Source organism: Pteropus alecto, unplaced genomic scaffold (genome assembly GCF_000325575.1).
Source record: "Pteropus alecto unplaced genomic scaffold, ASM32557v1 scaffold25, whole genome shotgun sequence".
NCBI lineage: Eukaryota > Metazoa > Chordata > Mammalia > Chiroptera > Pteropodidae > Pteropus > Pteropus alecto.
Genome location: NW_006441955.1, coordinates 12,323,160 through 12,346,512, shown reverse-complemented (window position 1 = coordinate 12,346,512; position 23,353 = coordinate 12,323,160). Strand labels below are relative to the sequence as shown.

Below are 23,353 nucleotides of genomic sequence, written 5' to 3'. Positions count from 1 at the left end.
GCGATGCTGGTAAAAGCAGCCTATTAAAATATGGCATTGGGTTTCACAGGTCGCTGCAGTTTAAAACTGCATTCCCTGCTCCACACAAAGGTTGCCCATTCCCTTTCCTCTGCTCCTCCTTCATGGGCCCTTGCTGGTGCTCAGGCACACGTTTTTATCTCTCACAGTGCTTGACACAGTTTCGCATTACAGAGCTGCTCACCAACTGCACCACAGTATCCAGGAGCCCATAAAACAAATCAAGTCCTCAAGGGCCTGCACTGTGGTTAGGTAATGGCCATACAGGAGCACAAAGGTTAGAAAAACAGGGAACTTGAAAAAAAAAATGTTCTGGGTAAATGGAAGGTAATGCTTACAGAAGAGGAATGCGAAAAATGTTCAAAAGGTTTACACTTGGTGAAGTGCAAAAATACAATGGTCAACAAAACAAAGCAGTAAGAATCTGAGTAGAGAGGAGATTGGGTTACTGTACAACTTAGCAACTGGAGGGAAAGGGGAATTGATATGCTGTTGAATAACCACACATGAGCGGCATGTCACTTTCTCATTCAACAAATATTACTTGAGCGCCTTCTATGGTAACATAATCAGAGATAAGCCTTGCCCTCCAGAAGGTTAGTTTGTAAGTTTATAGTACAAGACTGGCATGCAAATGAGTGTGTGTGCCTGACTCTTGGGTGCAATGACAGAAATTCACTTAAGGGTTCACTGGAGACACACTCCAGGCAGCAGCAGCCAAAGAATGGGAAAAGGAACTGCTTTCTGTCTAAAATCTTCTGAAATTTTGTAACACTAAATGTATTATTGATTTTAAATTTATCTAGTATGCTTTATATTATTAATTATGCTAAGTTGTAGATTTATTTCACAGCTCATGAGGAATAGAGGCTCATCGAGGATACCTAATTTTGGATTGAAGCACAGGGTCAAGAATAGCCCTTTACACACAGATTCTCAAAAATAATTTTTAAATTAATTGTTCATAGATAATACTAAAATTGTCTGTTACTAAAAAGTGGTCAAAGAGCTACAGATTTGTAAGAAGCCTTAGAGAACACTTAGCCCAAATCCTCCATTTTACAGTTGAGGAAATGGAGAGGCTTAGAAAAGCCTGAGGGTTTGCCTGGGAACACAGCAGGCTAAATGCTTGGTGCTAAGTGTTCTGGGACGCTTGACAGGGCTCTCGAGAGTAAAATGAAATTTTGAGTAGCATTAACTCAATATGTATGCTGCTGAAATCTGTACTGACCATGTATCAGTAATTTCTCAGCCCATCCATGCTCAGCACCAATCCAAATACTCATGCCTGCCACACAGCATGCTTTCCGGAGGCTCTCAAAAAATTGTCCTAAAAGCATGTGGTTATGAATGCTTTTCTAGTGAGGACAGGTCTAAGATATATAAGTTTAGCTTCATTCCTCAAAGCTATAATCTCTGAAAATAAATTCCCATGGCCTTGCAAAGTATTCGATTAAAGCAGTGTAGTGGGTTGATTGGTGGCCCCCCTAAAAGATACATCCATGCCATAGGACTTATGAATGTGACTTTATTTGGAAAAAAATATAATTAAGTGTCTTGAGATGAGATCATCATGGATTACCTGTATGAGACCTAAATCTAATGACAGATGTCCTACTCCATAACTGACAGAAGAAAAGCCAGATAGGAAGAAGAGAAGGAGTGATGCAGCCACAAGCCAATGGGGAGCCACCAGAAGCTGGAAGAGGCAAAGAACAGATTCTTCCCTAGAAAGTTCAGAGGTAGCACAGCACTTTGATTTAGGAATTCTGGCCTCCAGAACAATTAGAGAATTAATTTCTGTTGTTTTAAGCCAACAAGTTTGTGACAATTTGTTACAACAGCCCTAGGAGACCTCACACAGGCAGCAGAAGGCGAAGGAACTAACCTTGAAGTCACCTAGATGATATGCAGGGCAGAGCTCATGTGGGGCTAGATCATCCCGTAAGAATATCTCTTTCCTTATATTTTTCCCAACTCCACTGCCCCTCCCCACGAACACCTACTCCATATATCTAGTCTGTTCCATTCAGTCCTGACTGTATAAAGCATACATAGTTTCTAACCAGGAGCAATTTTGCTGCCTAGAGGATATCTGGCAATGTCTAAAGACATTTTGATTTTGATCATGACTAGGGATAAGAGTACCACTGGCATCTAGGGTTAGAAGGCAGGGAAGTTGCTAAACATCCTATAATGCACAGTTAAACTCTCCACAATAAAAAATTATCAAGTCCAAAATAGTACTCACTTTGCTACGAAGTATCAGTGGTAATCAAACAGATATGGTCTATTCATTTATTTATTCATTTGTGCTGTAAATCTTCTCCAAATAAAGACTACAGAAAATTGTGCTGAATTTTAAAATCAGTATACTGGGACAGTTTTGGCAGGAAAAGTTCCATTTTTTTCCTAGTCATAATCAGATACATCATGAAAAACCAAATAGACTCATCTAATCTTAGATATTTAAAATGAACTCTTTTGACCCATAGAGAATTGATGATAGCTATCGACTTATAGATGTCTTCAATATTTACCATTAAGGATTCCATTCTTTAGACTTTACTTAACAGAATGCTGAATTCACAAAAAATTGTTATATAATTTTCTATAGTTCTTTCTCTCCCCTTACAACATATTACCATACAACACAAGAATTGCCCACAAAGAAAGACTTTTCTTATAAGTAGAGTCATAACAGGTGAAGGACAGCATAAATCCTGAACAATGGCTCCATAAATCCCTGTATATGAAAGAACCTAATGGTCTTACCTAGGGATCCTAATATTACGACATTTGATGTTTCATTGTTGAAGAAAAATTATTTTTTAAAGTCGAGTTTTCAAAAATACATAAGAATCAATATTGGGGGGAAGCAGAGAGAGGCATGACACTTTCAGGATTCTTTAATGGAAACTAAGTTATTAATGCACCAAAATTGACTGTAATATATGACTATAAAAATGTTTCATAAATGTTTAAAATATGCCTCTCTTTATTAATATTTAACAACCCCATTCAATGAGCTAACAATATCACTTAACAGCAGCAGAGATTTTAATATATATTAGTAGAGACTTATTTCAGATTCAGCCTAAGGTACTAGGTTTAGTTTTAATCCATACTGCTAATAAAAAGCAAAATGAGGCAGAGAAAATGCTCTCAGAAAACAGAACCTGAAAGTTCTAAGTTAAAATATGAGCCATGTTATTCTTGCAGATATTTTGAAGCAGATGAATAAGATTTAAATTAAAAACATCATAATGAATGAAAATGTGACAGTAAAATTCATCACATACAAAAATAAACCTGAAAGAGCAAAATGTAATTTGTGTTTATGAGAAAAAAAAAACCCACAAACCTAACTCCAGACTGCTTTTTGTTAATGAATTAAGATTTTCCAGATCATCAAATCTGCCTTGTTGACTGTTTCCTTCAGTTGAGGGTATAGAGGGTAGGGAATCGATGCCAAAATTTTCTTTCATCTTGAGAGGAAGAAAAACAGAAATGCATTAGTACTTTATGATAAAACGTGAAACACTGTAAAATTGTTCAAACCAGATAATGATGATAGTGGAAAACTGGCCCTGCAAACAGACCTTCTTTTATAACAGTTTATATTGTGGTAAGTAGTTACAAATGCTGGTAACTTAAAATCTACGAGTGCAGGCTGGTAAAACCTGTTTTTTCCAAACACTGGATTTTTTAACAAATTTGTTTTCTAAACATTAATAAGTAGATTTAAATAAACATTTACCAAAGTAGAGGCATATAAAGATCTATTAATTCAAGCAAGGTTGATGGTTGATACACACTACCTCCTAGATCATGTTGGATCACCATTTAAATAGGTGATCCCAAAATACCTGGTAAATTTTCATAGCTCTAGACTTTTGCTATGCCTTTCCTAGCACTCTCATTTGCTTGGTGAACACCCAATTACCCAAACTTAAAGCCAAAGATAAGCACAGTCAGTAACTTATATTTTTTTCTCGATCTCCTTTTCACGTCTTTCATGATTTTCCAAAGTTAAAATCTTTCAGAACATACAATTTTCACTGAAGTATTTTATTATATTTTAAAAACTTTTATAGGCATAAAATTAAATGACAATATTATGGCCACCATAGGGATATATCTTGATTCAACTGGGGTGAATAGCACTATATTGTTCTCTATTGTTGGAAATTTAGGTTGTTCAAAACAAAAATGTGAATTACATCTTTTACAATAGTCGATATTTTAAAATTAAGTTATATTGGACAGACTTCAAAGGTAAGATAACTTCCCATAAACTGATGTACCAAATACTGCTAGATTTTTCCAGATTATGAATATACTAAGTATATTACTATCTCAGATACCTCATGGAGCCTACAGAACATAGAATTCAACTCAAATATTAGATAGAAGTAGAAAGGAGATATGACTACTTAGTTGCCTAGAATAAAATAAACGAGAACTTATTAGAGAAGGAAGTAGGGAGGAGAAGGTAGGCAACGAATACTTAAAAAGAAAAAATTGCACAGCAATTTTTGGACTATTTGGACATTTAAAAAAACATTAATGGCAATTATGTAACTGAGGAACAAGAGAATTGATACCTGAATCTGAGATTTCAATACAGTGGGTATGAGAGGTTAGACCTTTAGAAAAATGAATTCAAGTTTTTTTCCAAATAGAGAAGAAAATAATATACCATTATTTTCAGGTAAATAATCCTCAGGCAACAAGAATAAGGTCTTTAAAAAATAAGCAAAAGACTTGAACAGACATTTCTCCAAATATTTGAAGATGGTCAATAAGCACATGGAAAGTTGCTCAACATCACTAATAATAAGGAAAATGTAAATCAAAACCACAATGAGATATTACTTCACACCTATTTAAAAAGAAAAAAAAAAACAGAAAACAAGTTTTGGTGAGCATGTGGAAAAATTGGAAAACTTGTATACAGCTAGTAGGAATGTAAAATGGTGCAGATGCTGTGGAAAACAGTATGGTGGTTCATTAAAAATTTAACATAATATTACTGTATGATTAACAATTTCAATTCTGGGAATATACCCCCGAAATTTGGGTATTTAAACAGATATTTGGGTACCAATGTTTATAGAAGCATTACTCACAATAGCCAAAGATAGAAACAACCCAGATGTCCATCAATTGATAAAAGGTAAACAAAATGCAGTATATACATACAATGAAATATTAATCAGCCTTAAAAAGGAAGGGAATTCAACATGGATGAATCTTGAAGACATCATGCCAAGTGAAATAAGCCAGACACAAAAGTATAAACATGATTCTACTTACATGAAACACCTAGAGTAGTCAAATTCTTAGACAGAAAGTAGAATTGTGGTTGGTTCTAAGAGAATAGGCAGTTATTGTTTAGTGGGTACAGAGTTTCAGTTTACTAAATAAAAGTTCTGGAGATAGACGGTGGTAATGGTTGCACAATAATGTAATTGTATTTAATGCAACTGGAACTGCAAGCCTAAAAATATTTAAAATGATCAACTTTATGTTATATATTTTACCACAATTAAAAATAGAGAAGCAATGCCACACTTGTTTAGGCAAGACACATTAGGAGTGAAACAATCTGAATCAATACCAGTTTAGGGAGCAGATAGAGGTTACCTCACATATTAGAAAGCTAGGAAATTTTACACAGATTGGGTAATTAGGATGCATGTCCTTCAAATTGTGAGCTTTGAATGTTGTTATAAATAAGCTTGTTAAAGAGTGCTTTAACAAACAATAGAGTAAGTGGTTACAACGTGAAGATCATCAATATAAAGTTACAAGAGAAATTTTTAAAAAACCTAATGTTATGCAAATGAGTACTTGAGATCAGGATAGAATTTAGACTGACAGTATGGATTCAAAAATTAATAGGTCTCAAACAACATAGGTGGAAATGAAGACCATATAGTTGGAAAGCCATGTTAAATGATCGAAAAGTGACTAGTAGATATTGACATTAAATATGCATTAAAATAATTTTAATAAAATTATGTCATTAAATGTGAGAATAGGCAAAAATTAACATTACACAAGTTTTCAAATATGAACATTTAATTAAATTTATACAGTAAATACTGTGAAATACATTTATATCATCTATATTCCTAAATGTATATTAAAATGGGCCTAGATTTCAGGTCGCCTTATGTTGGAGTAAAAGAAAGTTTTCTTTTTATAGAAGAAAGCCACAATAAGGGAGTATTTATGAATCTTCACTAATCTGTGATTAGAATTTGCTCCATATAACTGAATATTCTGTTTTGGGGTCAAGCACTTACCTATATAGGAGTGAGACTGGCAAAGGTAGAAAGCACCAATGTCAAAGGCATTTTCATATTAAGGTATTTACACAATCCCAAAACATGTGTTCTCTGCTAGACTGCCCAGAGTCCTCTATTATGGGGAATCCTCTGAGGTTCCATAAATACATTAAGCACAGCACCTTGCATAGCAGAAGGACCCACAAGCATTGGCAGAAGGGAAAGGTCTAAGAGAGGCAAAGAAAAAACTCTGCTCTAACTGCCCGATGAGAGGGCAGATGGACGTACACTTTGTACATCTCTGCAGGAAAGCTGCCAGTGAGGGAAGCACCACACTGCAGCTGAACATATCACTCTATATCCCTATATAATACATTTCTTTTCATTTGCCTGGAACTTAATTTGGGGCAGGAAATAAACAAAGAAAAATAAAACACTAATAAATGTCCTTAACAAAAGAAAGATTCCAACTGGTGACCAGTTAACTTTAATTTTATAAAAAGTAAAGTTTATTGGTGATTTAATAGTAAACACAAAACTATTAGAATATAACACTTTCCTGCCAAGTATCACAAATAGGCAGTATCATAAATGTAAAGATAATTTTCTAGAGGTCAGTGACTTTCTGTTTATCTTGTAATACAGAGAACAGTATGGATGAACAAGATATAAACAACAATATATCTTTAATCAATTTGCCTTGACTTCCCTAACGAATACACTATGTGAGAAATATAAAGCTGTGTCTCCCTGAGGGGAGGAAAAATCACAAATAGTAAGAGAACTCTTCCTTGAAATGTGTAATTAGGAGAAAAACAATTACTAAAAAGCAAAAGGAAAAAACCACTATGTAGCAAGGCAACCATAGCTTACTGACTCCAACTGCGAGTTGTGTAATACAGAAAAGATGAGTTTTTACTTACGGCAATACACTGTATGGTACATCTTGGAAAAAAGATTAACTATGAATAGACTCATTAAATTTTGTTTTTTTTTGAAAGTTACATGACATAGAGACTGGGATAGGGAGGGGAGGAAACAGGGAGGGTGTAGAAGATCTGTTCTAGACCCTTACCATGTTTTCAGTGCTATAGCCATATTGCTGTTTCTCCTGAGAATATACACTCATCACAGATCTTGCTTCTTGAGGCTTAGGTGGTTCACTATCATGTAACCACTGGGTACGAAAGTAAATTTCCTTCATGGATGCAACAGGAGCAGCCTGTTGAACATGTGATGAGGGATACAACTCCATGGACTGCAAGCAATCTTGATATAGCTCATATTCTTCATCAACAAGCATTTCTCTTTCTTCACCCATTTCCTGCACTCTGGGAGTCAGAAATTCATGCATTTCCCAGGCCTCTTTGCTGCTGTCAATCTCTTTTTGTTGGGACTGGAAAGATTTCCCCAAATTTAGAAATGGTTCATCCACAAGTTCTTCTTTAAAATAGGGTTCGTCTCTAAATCCCTGTTAAAAAAAAAAAAAAGTTGCAAAAAATTAAACTACACCTGTCCTAAAGATGCACTCCACATATTAACTAAAAAATTAACCCCTGACATAACTATAATGACATTATTATATGCCAATTCATAGATAACATGAACGCTTTCCATTACAAATGAAGAGAGATACAAGCTCACTACCACACAACTCTCAATCCAGGAAAAGAATGAACAAAAAAACAGAGACAGAAATCTGCCCTCGGCAAGGTGAATGAGTATTCTAAAAAAATTCATTACACATTAACCACCTGAAAATTCTCAGTCAGAAATAGGAAGTTTGTTAAACTGCTACACTGAATATTTAACCCACGAATCTCATATAAAAAGTAGTACAAAAATACACTTTTTACTATTAGTTGAGAAAGCAAAGACTTAAAAGGTCAGGAGTTTCAAGCTTCTGTAACTCAGAAATTATGGCAATTTGATCAAAATATATTCTTTATACACTAAAGATATGGGGAGTACGTCTCAAATTGAGTACTATTATTTTATAATATATAATGTAATAAAAAGTATAGTTTTCATCTGCTTTGAAAATATGACAAAAAGGGATGAATACAGTATGCTCTTAGTTTATATTTCACTAAACAGAAGATCAAGTACATTCAAGTGACGCTAAAAAGTCAGAGATGTGTGAGAACTTTGTTGACTTCCTAGAAAATGCCTGAGGATGATATGGATCTGCTGAGCCTTTGGCCTAACTCTTAGGGACCTCATGGTGCTGGGTGGAGTGAGGCTCAAATCCCTCTAAGGGGTCAGTGACATTTCCTATTTTAAGTCCTATTTATTAAGTATTATTAAGTATAAATTCCTGAAATGAATTTATTCCTTTCCATTGCTTCCTCGCTTGCAGCTAAATATCACTGTGGTGAAGCTTTTAAATTAATAGGGCATACCAAATACTGCAAACTAGTTAAAATTTTTTGTAAGTTGCATTAGAGGGTATATTTGAACATCATACGGTTATGAAATTTTAACAAAAAAAGTCTACACAAAAAAATATATAATGAACATAATAGGACTAATATCAGTTTGAGACACTGTCAACAAATTATGTAAAGAATACCAAAAGACAGTTGTCGTCAAGTAAAGCAAAACCATACTCTAACTGCAAAGAGCAAAATAAGCACAATTTGTTTTAAAAATAAAAAAGGAAATGCTTCAAAATATACTTTCTAAAATTAAAATAAAGTCAGGTTGAACTAAATAACTCTTTTCTTTAGAAAGTATTCGATAAGAAGTTCTCTTGTACAGGATTTTCTACAGCATTTTAAATACAGGTCTATTTTCAAAAATATGTTCTACACTCAAAATTTTAAGAATATATTAGTATAAAAGACAGTATGTTCTCTGAAAATGACTTACACTTGGCCAATGTCATTTATGGAGGCAATGTGATATAAGAGGAAAAAGATTTCAAATAAAAAAAAATAACAAAGAAGGGGGATTATTTGAATTTTATCTATTTAGCTAAGGGAGTAGGAATAAGCTTTCGTCTTCTTCACAGAAACTTTAGCTCACAGCAAACCATTCATGGGGGAAATAAATTTACTAAATACCTTCGGGGCTTCAAGTATTAAAGATGAATTTATATCATGAATTGTTTCTGAAATTTCAGTCTTGTCTTCATTAGTGTTTGAATGCAAAATATAACTTTCTTCCTCTTTATCATTTTCCTGAAAATAGAAGCATTTTTATTTTTAAACTTTTTAGTACAGTTGAAATGTTTTTGCCAACCATGAAGCTCTTTTTTGACTGAGATATAACTGACATATTAGTTTTAGGCATACAACATAATGATTTGATATATATATTGCTAAACCATTACCACAATAAATTGAGTTAATATTTGCAACTTTCAAATATACAATACACTACTGTTAACTACAGTCACCACGTCATACACTACATCCCAAGGACTTATTTACCAGATAACTGGAATTTTGTACCTTTTGACCTGCTTAACCCATTTCCCTACTCCCAACCTTCTGGCAACCACAGAAACACTTTTATAATCAAGATAATCAAGAAAATACTTTGGTTTCAAGCTCTCTTTAGATTAATTCTTATTTTTCCATTAAGTGCAAGTACACAATAAAATTTATGCACATTATTTTATTAGAACAAGCTTTTCCTTTAATAATTAAAAAGAAAGCCATATTCAGGTCAAAGCTTCTCAAACTTTTTATTCTTTTTATGTGTTCCTTGAAGAAAAAAATCACTTTCCCAGGAATGGACCTTATTATTAAGAAATGTATAAGTATATACAGGGTGATATTCAAAATGTTTAACAATGGTACAGTGTAGTCACTGTCCATCAGAAGAGGAACAGCTCACAATCAGTCCCAGGTAATAGCATAGCCACTATTTATCAAGTCCTAAGTATATATCACAATCTACAGTAAATACTTTTATATGCTTTATCTCAGCGTCATCTTTATGATAATCCTGTAAGGTCAGGATTTTATATTTTATATTTATAAAGAATAACAGCAAACAGGCACATGTTTAAGCCCTTTAAATATACCAATTCATTTACTATGTTTATCAATATACTCTGGTTTCGCTTCAAATGTTATTTATTATTAATATTTACTCTAAGAAGTAAGTGGTCTTATTAATCTCATTTTATAGAAGAGTGAAAGAGACACAGTAATTTGCCCAAAGTTACATAACTAGTCAGTTACACACCCAAAATTTGAACCCCAGCTGTCTGGCTCTAGAGCCTGATCTCAACTACTGTGTCATGCAATTCCCATCTTGTAGATGAGGAAGTGGGAGCTGGTAAGGTTAAATAACTCGGTCAAAGAATACACAGCCTTGCAAATCACAGAACTAAGCAAAAACCCACAGTTGTCTGGCTAAAGAACTCCATTGCCAGCTCTGTTCTGTTAGTTCTGAAGATAAAATGCAGTTTTTAAAGTCAGTCCATTCATTTTTTTGGATCTGGTCCATCCGAGGGGACTTTGTAGATAAGAGAAGGTAAGTCACATTTGTGGTTAACATGAAAATTATTATATACATAATATGTATCTAAATAAATAAGACTATAAGATTATATAATATCTATAAATATATTATGTAGATAATATATATCTATATGATACAAGACTCAATAAAAAATCATTTTGTTCTCCTGTTTATATTTATAGCCTTTCTGCTGTGACCTGACTTTCGACCTCTTTATTTAAACTCTATCCTCACTTCTGCTGAGAATGAGTAAATGCTCAGTAGATATTAGGGGGTTAGACAAGTGGCCACCAACTGAACCATGAAAGAAGAAGAAAGACAGAGAACTTGGAGAAGATCCATGCGTCACTATTTATAGCTCACAAGTAGTTTTGCTAGAAGAACCCAGATGTTAAATAAGGAATTAACAACTGGTAATTCCACTAAGAATTTTTCAAGTCTTGAAAGTGACCTTTCTTTCATCCCTTTACTGGCCTCCCACTCCCAAGTATCCTGACAGCCTTCTGCTCACTCAGGGAAGCCTGGACAAAGGTCCATCTCACAATCATTACATTCTAAAATCTTCTAAGAGTGAGGCTCCAAGGTCTCAATCTTTCTACATCTCTACTCCCTGCCAGAAATAGCACAGGAATCCATACCCAGTTCGTACTGTTCCATTACTCACACTGCCTGAGACTTCCTTAAACTGCTTCAAAGTAAAATCATGCTGTTTAAGTCCTGTAGGCCATAAACAATTTATGAGTTCCTCCAGCAGTTCAAATAATCATCAGGGAAAATCTAGACAAAGTTCCTGCCACAATCCAAAATACCAAGAAGATGAGGTCCCTGTAAGACTACCAACATTTCCCTTCCTTAATTTGTCCGAAAATCAAATTGGGTATCTCATGGTATATATTAGCTATGGCAACACCCACACACCAAATATGCAAAATAAAGTCAAGAACTCGACCTAGCTATGTGCTATGCTCCATTCTGAAACATTTAAAGTGTCTGACAGGTACAATATACAGACATCTTTATGTATAATAAATGAAATATAAAAAAGTAATACATGAAGGTCATGCTGATGTTCTCCAATGTTCTGCAAAATACATATGTAATACATGAATCTATCTATACCTGTACCTATGTATATAAACATATCTGTCTATATGAACACTTATAGTATGTTAATATGTTTCATAGAATAAAATTTTAGAGTTAAGAAAGATCTTAGGAGTTCTTTAGTCTTACTCAGCCTTTTCAGAAATGAAAAAATAGGCTCAGAGATGAAAAGTAGTATGCCTATCATCAAATTATGAATACAATTGTTTCTCAGAGTATAAAATTATACATTAGAATTACGAGGTGACTCACTGAAGGGGCAGATTCCTGAATAGCACATCAGAATCCCTAAGTCAGAATCTCTGAGGTTAAGACTTGGGAAACTGCATTTTAACCAACTCCCAGATGATTCTTAGATAAAGCACATATCTCTGAGTTTGAAAATCTCTAGACTAAATCATAGCAAAGGTAGAAACGGAGCCCAGATTCCTTGAAATCCAGTCCAACACTCTACTGTAACCATGCTGTTTCAGACATGCTGTATGCAAACTATACTAGTGACAACAATTAAAACAGAAATATATAACATTGTGGCTAAGAGCACAGGGTCTGAAGCCACTTTGTTGAGTTTATATTCCAATTCTGCCCCTTACTAGTTATATCACCTTGGATAAGTTATTCAGCTCTCTGTCCCTTGACTGACTCATCTGTGATATGAGTAATAAGAGAACCATCTCTTAAAGTTCTGTGAGGATTAAATTAGTTAATACCTGTAAAAGGCTTAAAATACTGATTGACATATAGTAAGCACTTAATAATACTTTAATACTTCTTGAAAATTATCATCAAGTAATTTTTTGCACTGGGGAACCTCAACAGCACTATAACTGCAATGTGGCCTTCGATCATAAACAGTGATCTGGCCCAGTACATGAGATTAGCAATAAGATTACTTCAAGATGCCTGGAGTGTATAGGAGTTTAGATGGTAGGTTACAAGGCACTTTGATGGTCAGAAAAGCATATTAAAATCTCATTGCCATATGGTTAAAATGATACAGTTAACTGGATTTCAATTTATCATGCCATCTCGACATCATTTCCAAATGAAAACTAAAAGGCATAAATACTTATTTTAATTTACATCATAAGGAAAGTGATGAGACCTTAGAAGTCTGCATACAGATAAAAATGCTGGTAAAAGTGTAGTAGTAGGACTAGTACTGTTAGCAGTTGGCATTTATGGAATAATGTGCTACGTACTTAATGAATATCATCCTTAATTCCCCAAACCCTACGAGAAAGAATTTTTTTTTTTTTTCGACATCTTTATGTATAATAAATGAAATATAAAAAAGTAATACATGAAGGTCATGCTGATGTTCTCCAATGTTCTGCAAAATACATATGTAATACATGAATCTATCTATACCTGTACCTATGTATATAAACATATCTGTCTATATGAACACTTATAGTATGTTAATATGTTTCATAGAATAAAATTTTAGAGTTAAGAAAGATCTTAGGAGTTCTTTAGTCTTACTCAGCCTTTTCAGAAATGAAAAAATAGGCTCAGAGATGAAAAGTAGTACGCCTATCATCAAATTATGAGTACAATTGTTTCTCAGAGTATAAAATTATACATTAGAATTACGAGGTGACTCACTGAAGGGGCAGATTCCTGAATAGCACATCAGAATCCCTAAGTCAGAATCTCTGAGGTTAAGACTTGGGAAACTGCATTTTAACCAACTCCCAGATGATTCTTAGATAAAGCACATATCTCTGAGTTTGAAAATCTCTAGACTAAATCATAGCAAAGGTAGAAACGGAGCCCAGATTCCTTGAAATCCAGTCCAACACTCTACTGTAACCATGCTGTTTCAGACATGCTGTATGCAAACTATACTAGTGACAACAATTAAAACAGAAATATATAACATTGTGGCTAAGAGCACAGGGTCTGAAGCCACTTTGTTGAGTTTATATTCCAATTCTGCCCCTTACTAGTTATATCACCTTGGATAAGTTATTCAGCTCTCTGTCCCTTGACTGACTCATCTGTGATATGAGTAATAAGAGAACCATCTCTTAAAGTTCTGTGAGGATTAAATTAGTTAATACCTGTAAAAGGCTTAAAATACTGATTGACATATAGTAAGCACTTAATAATACTTTAATACTTCTTGAAAATTATCATCAAGTAATTTTTTGCACTGGGGAACCTCAACAGCACTATAACTGCAATGTGGCCTTCGATCATAAACAGTGATCTGGCCCAGTACATGAGATTAGCAATAAGATTACTTCAAGATGCCTGGAGTGTATAGGAGTTTAGATGGTAGGTTACAAGGCACTTTGATGGTCAGAAAAGCATACTAAAATCTCATTGCCATATGGTTAAAATGATACAGTTAACTGGATTTCAATTTATCATGCCATCTCGACATCATTTCCAAATGAAAACTAAAAGGCATAAATACTTATTTTAATTTACATCATAAGGAAAGTGATGAGACCTTAGAAGTCTGCATACAGATAAAAATGCTGGTAAAAGTGTAGTAGTAGGACTAGTACTGTTAGCAGTTGGCATTTATGGAATAATGTGCTACGTACTTAATGAATATCATCCTTAATTCCCCAAACCCTACGAGAAAGAATTTTTTTTTTTTTTCTGATTCTGTCTGTAAGTGAAAGACATTAAGAAACTTGCACAAGGACACACATATAGTAAGCAGTGGAACAAAGATTCAAGGCCAAGTGTATTCATCTCCAAAATCCATGTTCTTAACTATTACACTATTATCAATCCTAGATTAACAAAACTCAACACTTACCACCAAAGGCTTACAGATGCCAAGGCGTACAGTGCCTGGTGGCACAGCTTTCAACACTTCCACAGCTTCAGCAAGTACGGTGTTGTCCAAACAGTGTTCATTGACTGAGACCAGGCGGTCTCCAGGTAATAGTTCTCCACTTTTCTCTGCAACACTATTCGCCACCAGGGAACGAATCACAATCACTGATCTTGTGGAATCTAAGGGGTCCTAAGGATCAAACAAAGACGAAAGATAAGTCAGTTCCCTGAAAACAAATATACAGCTTTAAGACAGTTTATGTTTACTCCTGAAACTCATTTGACTATTTATTTATGTGTCTGGCATTCTGGTGATATTCTTCCAAAGAGGACACAATCTATTAAAATATCATTCTAAACATCCACACAGATTATCAGCGTGTACCAAGCTGACAACGAAAACTTAATAATTTTAATTGCATGTATGAGTGCTCAATACATATAGATTTCTTTTTTAAAACTTTTGGTGACCGATATTTTGTTGGATTACAAGAGGTGCAAGGACAACTTGGCAAAATTCTGACATCCTCAAGCATAGTCATCCTATAGACCAAAGACAAGCCCATCTATCATTGCTCTTGGGCAATAAGTAGGCCTCAAGAGAGGTGTGCTATGGGAAATGATACTCCATTCTTAGGCATTCTGCCAGTATAGAATCCTTCTGCTAAATCACTTAAATTCAAAAAAAGACATGGAAACCATGTAATATTCCACTGCATTTAAAAAATATATTTAAAAACGTGATACCCTAAAATTATGACATAGTATAGGTACCCCTACGTGAAAACTCTTCATACATTGAAATACATTGAATAAAACCAATGTGCAAATATCTCTCATCCATTGAGACTTCCACATTTCTTTTCATTACACACTGAAGAGAACGCTGACATTTTATAGATACATTTGGTTAATAAAGACCAATTTATAGCCCCTATTATTTTTTATTTTATTCAACGAACTGATATATAGCACTTAATATGTGTCAGGCTCTGTTCTAAGTGCTTCACAATCATTAATTCAACCAATCCTTACAGCAAACTCCAGGATGTGGGTAGATTTATTGTCTGTATTTTATGAGGAAACTGAGCATCAGAAAGTTAAGGAAACTTGCTTGCCAAGATCACCCAGTTGCTAAGCGGAAAAGCTACGATTTAAACCCAAGCAGCGTGGTTCCTAAGCCCTTATTCTTGGCCACCATTGTTCTGCATTTGTTCTGTACCATGATGATAGTCAGACGAAATTGGAAATAAAGAGTGGTGAATGCAAAGACGTATACACATGGAAATCTTATTGTTGAGTAGAATCTCTGTATTTGTCCTGATGGTGGAGGTATATGGTCCTATCACTGAACCTCAGATTTAGTGTGGAAAAAAATCCCTATCACAACAGGATTTCTTTGGTTTGTCTATTTCACTCTTACTGTTTCATTATGCACAGACCGTTCCATAAAGGCAAGACGTAGTAACGTGAGATTCTACTATTGTTAGTTTCAATTAAACCCTTAGAAAGTAGAGAAACTGCCAAGTTCCAGGCTTGTTTGTTTGAAGTGGCTGATGGTTCTTTTGAACTTTTCCAATCCAGTTTCCTACACTTCTGTGTTTCAGACATTGAGGTTAATTTTCGAGTATTACATAGAATTTTAACCAAATATGCAATATTTAAATCAACAAAGGTTAAACAGTTAATTCCTTGAAATATGCCTTTAAACAACTTATCTTACTTTCCTTAACTAATCTTGCTTCTTCATTCCCAAGAGATTCTTGGTAAATTTCTAACATGCTCTGATCTATAACACTACATATTTATGGAGAGGATTGAAAGTAAGTACAGTCATGGGAACTCATTAATAAAGTACATAGTGTTAAACTATAATTACACCAATATTTTCAAGTAGAGGGAGCTATTGCATAGGAAGAAAACAGAAAAGAACCGGAAAAAAAAAAAACAAAAAAAAAACACACACACAGTAGCATATCAGCAGGCAATCAGCACAGCAATATAAAAGAGCTGTCTATTTTGTCACTGGCAACCATGAATCACAACACACTTTTCATTCTGAAATATGAAACCATTAGATTTTAAGTTTGACACACTAATAAATAAGCTGTACAATTATGTCCTTTATTTAGGATGTCAGATTTTGATGAAAGGCTTTTTTATTGGGGGGAAGGGAAACGACATAATAGCTTATTCCCCTCATGAAATGCACAGAAAGCAGCCAGCATTACTTCATATTAATAATTACTAAACTTTCTTAGAGAAAATTGCAACAGTAAAATAAACTGAAAGCAAATAAATTAATTCACTAGGTTGGTGTGAGCAATTTCTGTAGTTTCACATAACACTGAATCAAAAAGTACTTATTTTTAACCTGAATAAATAGGTGAACTGTTTTCCAAAATGCAACCAGTTGAAATGATAATTAGAAACATTTCAAAGGAAGTTTAACCAGGAAATAATGGAAATAGAAAGATTAATAGATTTCTCTTATTATAGAAAAGTCATGGTGAGCACTTATTTACACAAAGTGCAGTCTTCTTTAGATCTCAAAATAGTACCAGGTGTGCTTGCTTATAAAAATTTATTCAGGCTTAGCTCTCTAGTTATTCTAAACACTAAATCTATTCTACCCCCACTTTCCTGGAGAAGAGACCCCAATGGTGGCTTCTTTGTCACTTATAAATGACAAACTACCCACTTCTGAAGATGCCCCCATTATGTATAATCACTACTTCATTTCCTATGATGACTTTTCTAACCATGTGCTTTCCCATGTTGCTGAATGAAGTTAATTTAATGAGCAACAGTCATTTCCTTTCACGGTCATCACATGTAGCAGCTATCCTATGGGAAAACAGCCACTGCTATTGCCTACTGGGGTGGCTACTATTCTTAAGGCTCGGATGCATAAAAAATGCTAAAAAACAAAAAACGTCCAGATTTAGGCTGCTTCTCATCAGAAGTCTGTTTTCTGAAAATATGGTCCATAATATCACACCCACATTATATCAAACAAAATGTTATAAGGATATTTCTCATGACCTCTATCCAACTCCTAGACTCCAATCAGATTTTTTAAGTCCCCATCAATTTTTATCACCTTTAAACATAATTTTTAAAACCTCTAACTTTTCTTGTTGTGGTAAATAACACTGCAAGGAACACTGTATTCAAGAATCAAGATATTTGAGACTAAACAGTCAATAGGGGGCACTAAACACCAATCACAAATCACAAGAAACATCTTTTACCATGCAAGCCATTCTCCTCTTCTGAAGGATTCTTTTCCCTCTTTATTCAAAAGTCTTATATTATTATATATGTTCTAACACTACCCCATGTTTGCTTAAACTCAATCTTTTATGAAAATTGTTCCCTACAGCTCTCAAAAATATTATCAAACTCCCACAATCAATTAGGGAACAGCCAACTTTCACTAGAATACTACATAAGAAAATGGATTTGACTTTAATTCTCTTCATTACTCAGCTATAAAATCCTAAGAGAACCCACCTAACTGCTCTGTCTCACAAGTGAATAAAAATCATCATATCTGCCTGAAGAAAAGTGGATATAAGGATTTTTGAAGTCTCTGGAAGTGACACTAATGTTTGATATCTATTATAATCACAGGATGTGTCAATGTTGGGGGAAATCCAAGTTGACAAAGACTCCTCTACTAATCCCAAGTGGCATTACCATTCACCCAAGCCTTCACTTACTCTCCCTCACCCCTCCACTGAGTTGCTCACTACAACGTGTCAATTCGATCTTTCTATTCTGATTCTCTCTCTCCATTTCCATGGCACTACCCTGATTCAGTTTCTTGTTATTTCCTGTCTGTGCACCTGCTACAATCTCCCAATAGGTCCACTTATCTCCAACCTTACTCTAATCAGTCTATTTTCTCCAGAGATGAAAGAACGATCTTTAAAAATTAAAAATGTGATCATAATTCTTCCTCTGCTTAAAACACTTCAGTGACACCCACAGCCTTCAGGATAAAGTCCCAACTCTTTGGCAGAGAAATTCCTTCAGGGCTGCAGTTCAGCCTCATCTCTTACTCTCCCCACATGTACCACTGCCCACTCGCATTTGCCCCACACTGTCCTAACAATACAGAGCTACTGAAAATCAGAGACCGTGAAATGCTTTGGCATGCTTTGTGACATTCTATAAACCATTCCGTATGCCAGGAATGTTCTCCCTGCCCTACTGCCACTTACCTACATCTCTGCTACAAGAGCCAGTTCAAGTGTTTTCTCCAATGAAGAGCTTTCTCTGACTCCCCAAGGACTCAAGCACCTCCTAATCTGTGGTATCTCTAAACATAAAAAAGACTTTCCATTACAGCATTTGTCATAATATATATAGTTTCCTTACTGTCCCTGACCTCTTAAAATAAGTTAGGTTCTTCTGCTAGATATACTCATAGCATCTTGCATTTTCTCTATTATAAAATTTTTGACATTTTACTGGAATTATTTTAACCATCTTCCCCAACAAAAATAAGTTCCTTGAGAGCAAGAACATGTTTGCTCATTTGCTGCTCTATTTCCAGGACCTACTACAGTGCCTGCCTCATAGAAGGTACTGAAGAGTAGTTGAAATATCGAGTGGCTGAATCTAGTTTCTTTCTCCTCACAGGATTTGGTGTACTGGATAAGTACACCATCATATATGAATAACAACAACAGCATCAACTGGTAATACTTTCTGAGCTCTTGCCATGCCAGGCATGTATTTGCTAAATGAATGAGTGTGGGAAGAAGGCAAATTGTGTAAGGTATATTTACTACTTTGCCAAAGTGTATAAAATCGAGCTTCTTAAATATCACACGTGGCCACTAGAGGTTTCTATTTTAGTACCTAGCTGATGAAAAGTTGGAGAGCATGGAATGTGCAGCATGCCTGCATGGACAGGTAAAACTGCCTTTGTTTGCTAAATTTACATTTACATTTACTTTCTCAAGAATCCATTCATTTGGTAGAACATCTTTACATGAACAGATACAAACATGTGACAATCATTATGCTCAAATGGATGAGATTCAAAGTTTCTGAAGTGTCTATAAAATGTATTATATGAATATCTGTATACATTCCCACAGATCAAAGAGACCAGAGTTCACATAAATAAAGCAGAGTGCAGGGGTGTCACTGGGGGCAGGAAAGTTTAGTTGAAACGTGGGCTCTGTCAGAGACAGATATCAACTAGAAAACATGGACAGTTATAACTATAAAGCCGCCTCAAAACTAAAACTACAAATACAGACAAGCAAGTATGGAAAGCTTGGCGAAAAGGCACAAAGCAGGGAATATTACATAAAGAGGAGACAGAAGAAATAAATAAGAAGAACACTGGTCACATTTAATAAATTGGCTAATGCATTATTGGTGACACATTTTTGAAAATAAGAAGCACATGAGACATACACCAAGGAATGTTCTGACATTCAATATTTATAGGCTTTGGAGTATTACTCCAGTGAAGAAAAACAAAAATCAAAGTCTGATGATGTCCTAACTATATAGATTCAAAATAAAAGATAACTTTGGGTTCTTCTTCTTTTAAAATCTATTCTATATCCAACACTCAAACTTTTAAAAACATTGAGTAATGCAATAGGAATTTAGAGACCACAACAGGAAGGCAAAGAGAAAGATCACAGCTTATTTCGGATAAAAAATGTATGTAAATTACTTTACATGTGATAATTCTGACACTTATTGCCAACTGAGTATATTCAAATATAAAGTTAGCCTATAAAGTACTTAGTTAAAACCTAAATAAATTAACAGCTAAGTAAATTTCCAAGATAAGATCTCAAGGAAATTACTAAAATGGAGAATAAAAAATGAAACCACTAAGTTTAAAAGGGAGACAACTATTTCATCCTGAAGGTAGGCAGAGAAAGAAATTGGGTACAAAGAAAAGCAAAGAAAAAGCTCCTTTACACACGCATGAACGTACGCGCGCGCGCGCGCGCACACACACACACACACACACACACACACACAGAGAGAGAGAGAGAGAGAAAGAGAAAGAGAGAGAGATACATCTTAAGGAAAAAACGGTGATCTTCAGATGCTCTGATACACAGCTGGCATGAATTAAAATTTTCATTGTTAGCAATGTCAGTCAGGAAACAGGAATTCAAAGATTTTTTTTTTTTTTTTAACGGAGAAAATATACATAGAAGAGAGAGACAAGGAAGACAGATATCCATTCTGCCAGTGGTAGGATGAGTATGGATTAGAAGTCAAGAGACAAGTTTTGTTGCCAGCCTGGCTGTGTATAGTCTCACAAGTTCTTCATGTCTCTGAGTCAGTTTCCACAATTGTAAAAAGAGGAAGTTGGATACATGACAGTTATGATCTATTCCACCAACTCCAAAATCCTATAAGTTTGACAGAATATCTTGAGTCAAATTTGTCATTAATTTCTACCAACACATTCACAAAACTACCATAAAAAGTAGAAAATGATGGAAGCTAATTAAAAACACAGCATCAGCAATAAAGATGTACTATGGTCACAAATATGCTATAATTTTAGTTAGTGATATCTTTTAAGAACTCATAAAAAGGTGACTGCACAAGATCTAACTCCCTGAGTATTCTACCATCTAAACAAAAGATATAACAAAATATATAACATGTACCCTTCTTTTATAAGATGAGTCTTCAAACAATTTTTTTTCCTTTGCATTTTTAGATAATAACAAAAGACACATCAGAGACTAAAAGTTGAATTAAAATCACTAGACTCATTCTGGTTTAAGATAGTGAGATGTAATTAATTATACTCAAAGAGCTTCTGATTTGACCAACAATCTAAGCATTTACTTTTAGGAAAGAGAAATAAATGTATTTATAGTGAATGCAAGGCAATAACTAAATGATTCTAATGAATAATAAGCAAGATTTGTTTTCAGAATATCACCCCATTTTTAACTATTTTATAATATAGCTAAGTATTACACTAATCATACCAATTACCACAACACCATCATGTTCAAAATCTGTACCTACAAAATACATTCAGTGCACTCAAGATAAGTTAAGCTGATATGGTTCCTCGTCTCTTATTGCTTCCTAAATACTATTAGTCATTAAGAATAGATTTTTCCACTCATCACACATAGAATTAAATAGTCCCTGAGCAGTGTAGTAAGCACAGTATGTAAGGCAATTAAAATTGCAATAGAAGAGAAGTGGACAGAGAAGCTTGCTAAAAGAACAAAATATACTCTGAAGAGGAAAAATAATATATAAGCTTGCACATAATTTTATTCTGTATAGCTTAATACTTTAAAATCTATTTTAAGCACCACAATAATTAAAATGGTTCAAACAGGAATCTCATGGAAATCACTTCTTGAAGGCTATTGCTTTCCCTTATCCCCTTCTAGTTTCCTATTAGATATTTTTCTTGGCTATTAAATATGCTCCTTGGATGTTTCGTCTTTTGAAAAATTTATGTTGTGCTGTAATGGTTTACATGTTTAATGTTCACTCCTGGTCCAGGAATTTTGCTGGTTTTAAGGAAAACAAAACAAAACATACAATCTTCCTTTATCTAAAAGGCCCATCATTTGGCTGAAATGGCTGAGGTTCCACCAAGCAGACAGTAGTACTCAAGTACAAAGTCACAACCTCTAATAAAATCCATTAACTGAAATGTGAATACACTTAACACTACCAAACTATACACTTAAAAATGGCTGCAAAGATAAATTTTATGTTCTATATATTTTACCAAAAAAATTTTTAAGTAGGAAATAAGTTTATAAGAAATACTCCAATATCTTCCAAGGGGGGGGAAATTTTTTTAGTTGAAAGGTATTATGATGCAGAGAAAGTATAGACTTTTAAAAGCTTTTTTAATATTGGTTTTGGAAATCATTTTAATTTTCTAAAGAAGTCACTCTCAACCTAAACACTTACAAATACTAGATAAGTGATAGTGTTCAAGTTGTTTAATCTCTGAGACTTAGATTTCTCATTTATGAGTGAAAATAACAGTATAGATTTCATAGTTGTTAAAAGCATTAAATGAGATAAGGTATGTAAAGAGATTAGTAAGCCCACAGTAATCACTTCATCAGTGCTGTTACTATTATTATTACTATGAAGATGATAATAGAAAAGGAAGTAGGATAAATGAGTTTGAGGAGTTAACATTTACCATCTCATTTACTGTTTTAAATTCAACAAATATGTGTGATTTAGACCAACAGTGTTATCAATTGCTAACCCATTCATGATGTTACATGTTTAAGATATGAAGACAAGGGGTTGACCTTATACTCTAGATACACAGGCCTCTGAACCTGAAGGCTCAAAACAGCATGGTGCCCTTAGTCATTCTCCCTTAAAGCAGACACTGAAAGATGGGAGACACCTCTAGGCTGGGAGGTTCTCTGGTAATCAGTGCCACATTAAGGACACAGGATACCCTTATTTCTTTAGAAAAAAAATTGCAATTTTTTTTTAATCCTTGAAAGGGCAGTCGATCCTCTTTGATATTATAGAATAACATGTACACAAGGTATAGAAAAAAAACTTTCCCAACTTTTGAAACTACAGGAAAAGGCCAAGGCGTTCTGCTGGGAAATCTAAAGTAAAACACATACAGTTTCTATTCTCTGGAA

At 34.4% G+C, this 23,353-nt stretch overlaps 1 protein-coding gene across 5 annotated transcripts in view; it reads right to left on the bottom strand.

The window, feature by feature from the left end:
• The window catches only part of PATJ (PATJ, crumbs cell polarity complex component), a 289,564-nt gene that overhangs the window by 194,787 nt on the left and 71,424 nt on the right, over window positions 1–23,353 (bottom strand). For all 5 annotated transcript variants that reach the window (XM_015595195.2, XM_006919265.3, XM_015595198.2 and 2 more), the window contains exons 18-21: window positions 14,674–14,883; window positions 9,380–9,496; window positions 7,390–7,785; window positions 3,383–3,506 (exon numbers count right to left, since the gene is read on the bottom strand). In XM_015595195.2, the coding sequence (XP_015450681.1) occupies window positions 3,383–3,506; window positions 7,390–7,785; window positions 9,380–9,496; window positions 14,674–14,883 (847 nt within the window). The remainder of the gene's footprint in view (window positions 1–3,382; window positions 3,507–7,389; window positions 7,786–9,379; window positions 9,497–14,673; window positions 14,884–23,353) is intronic.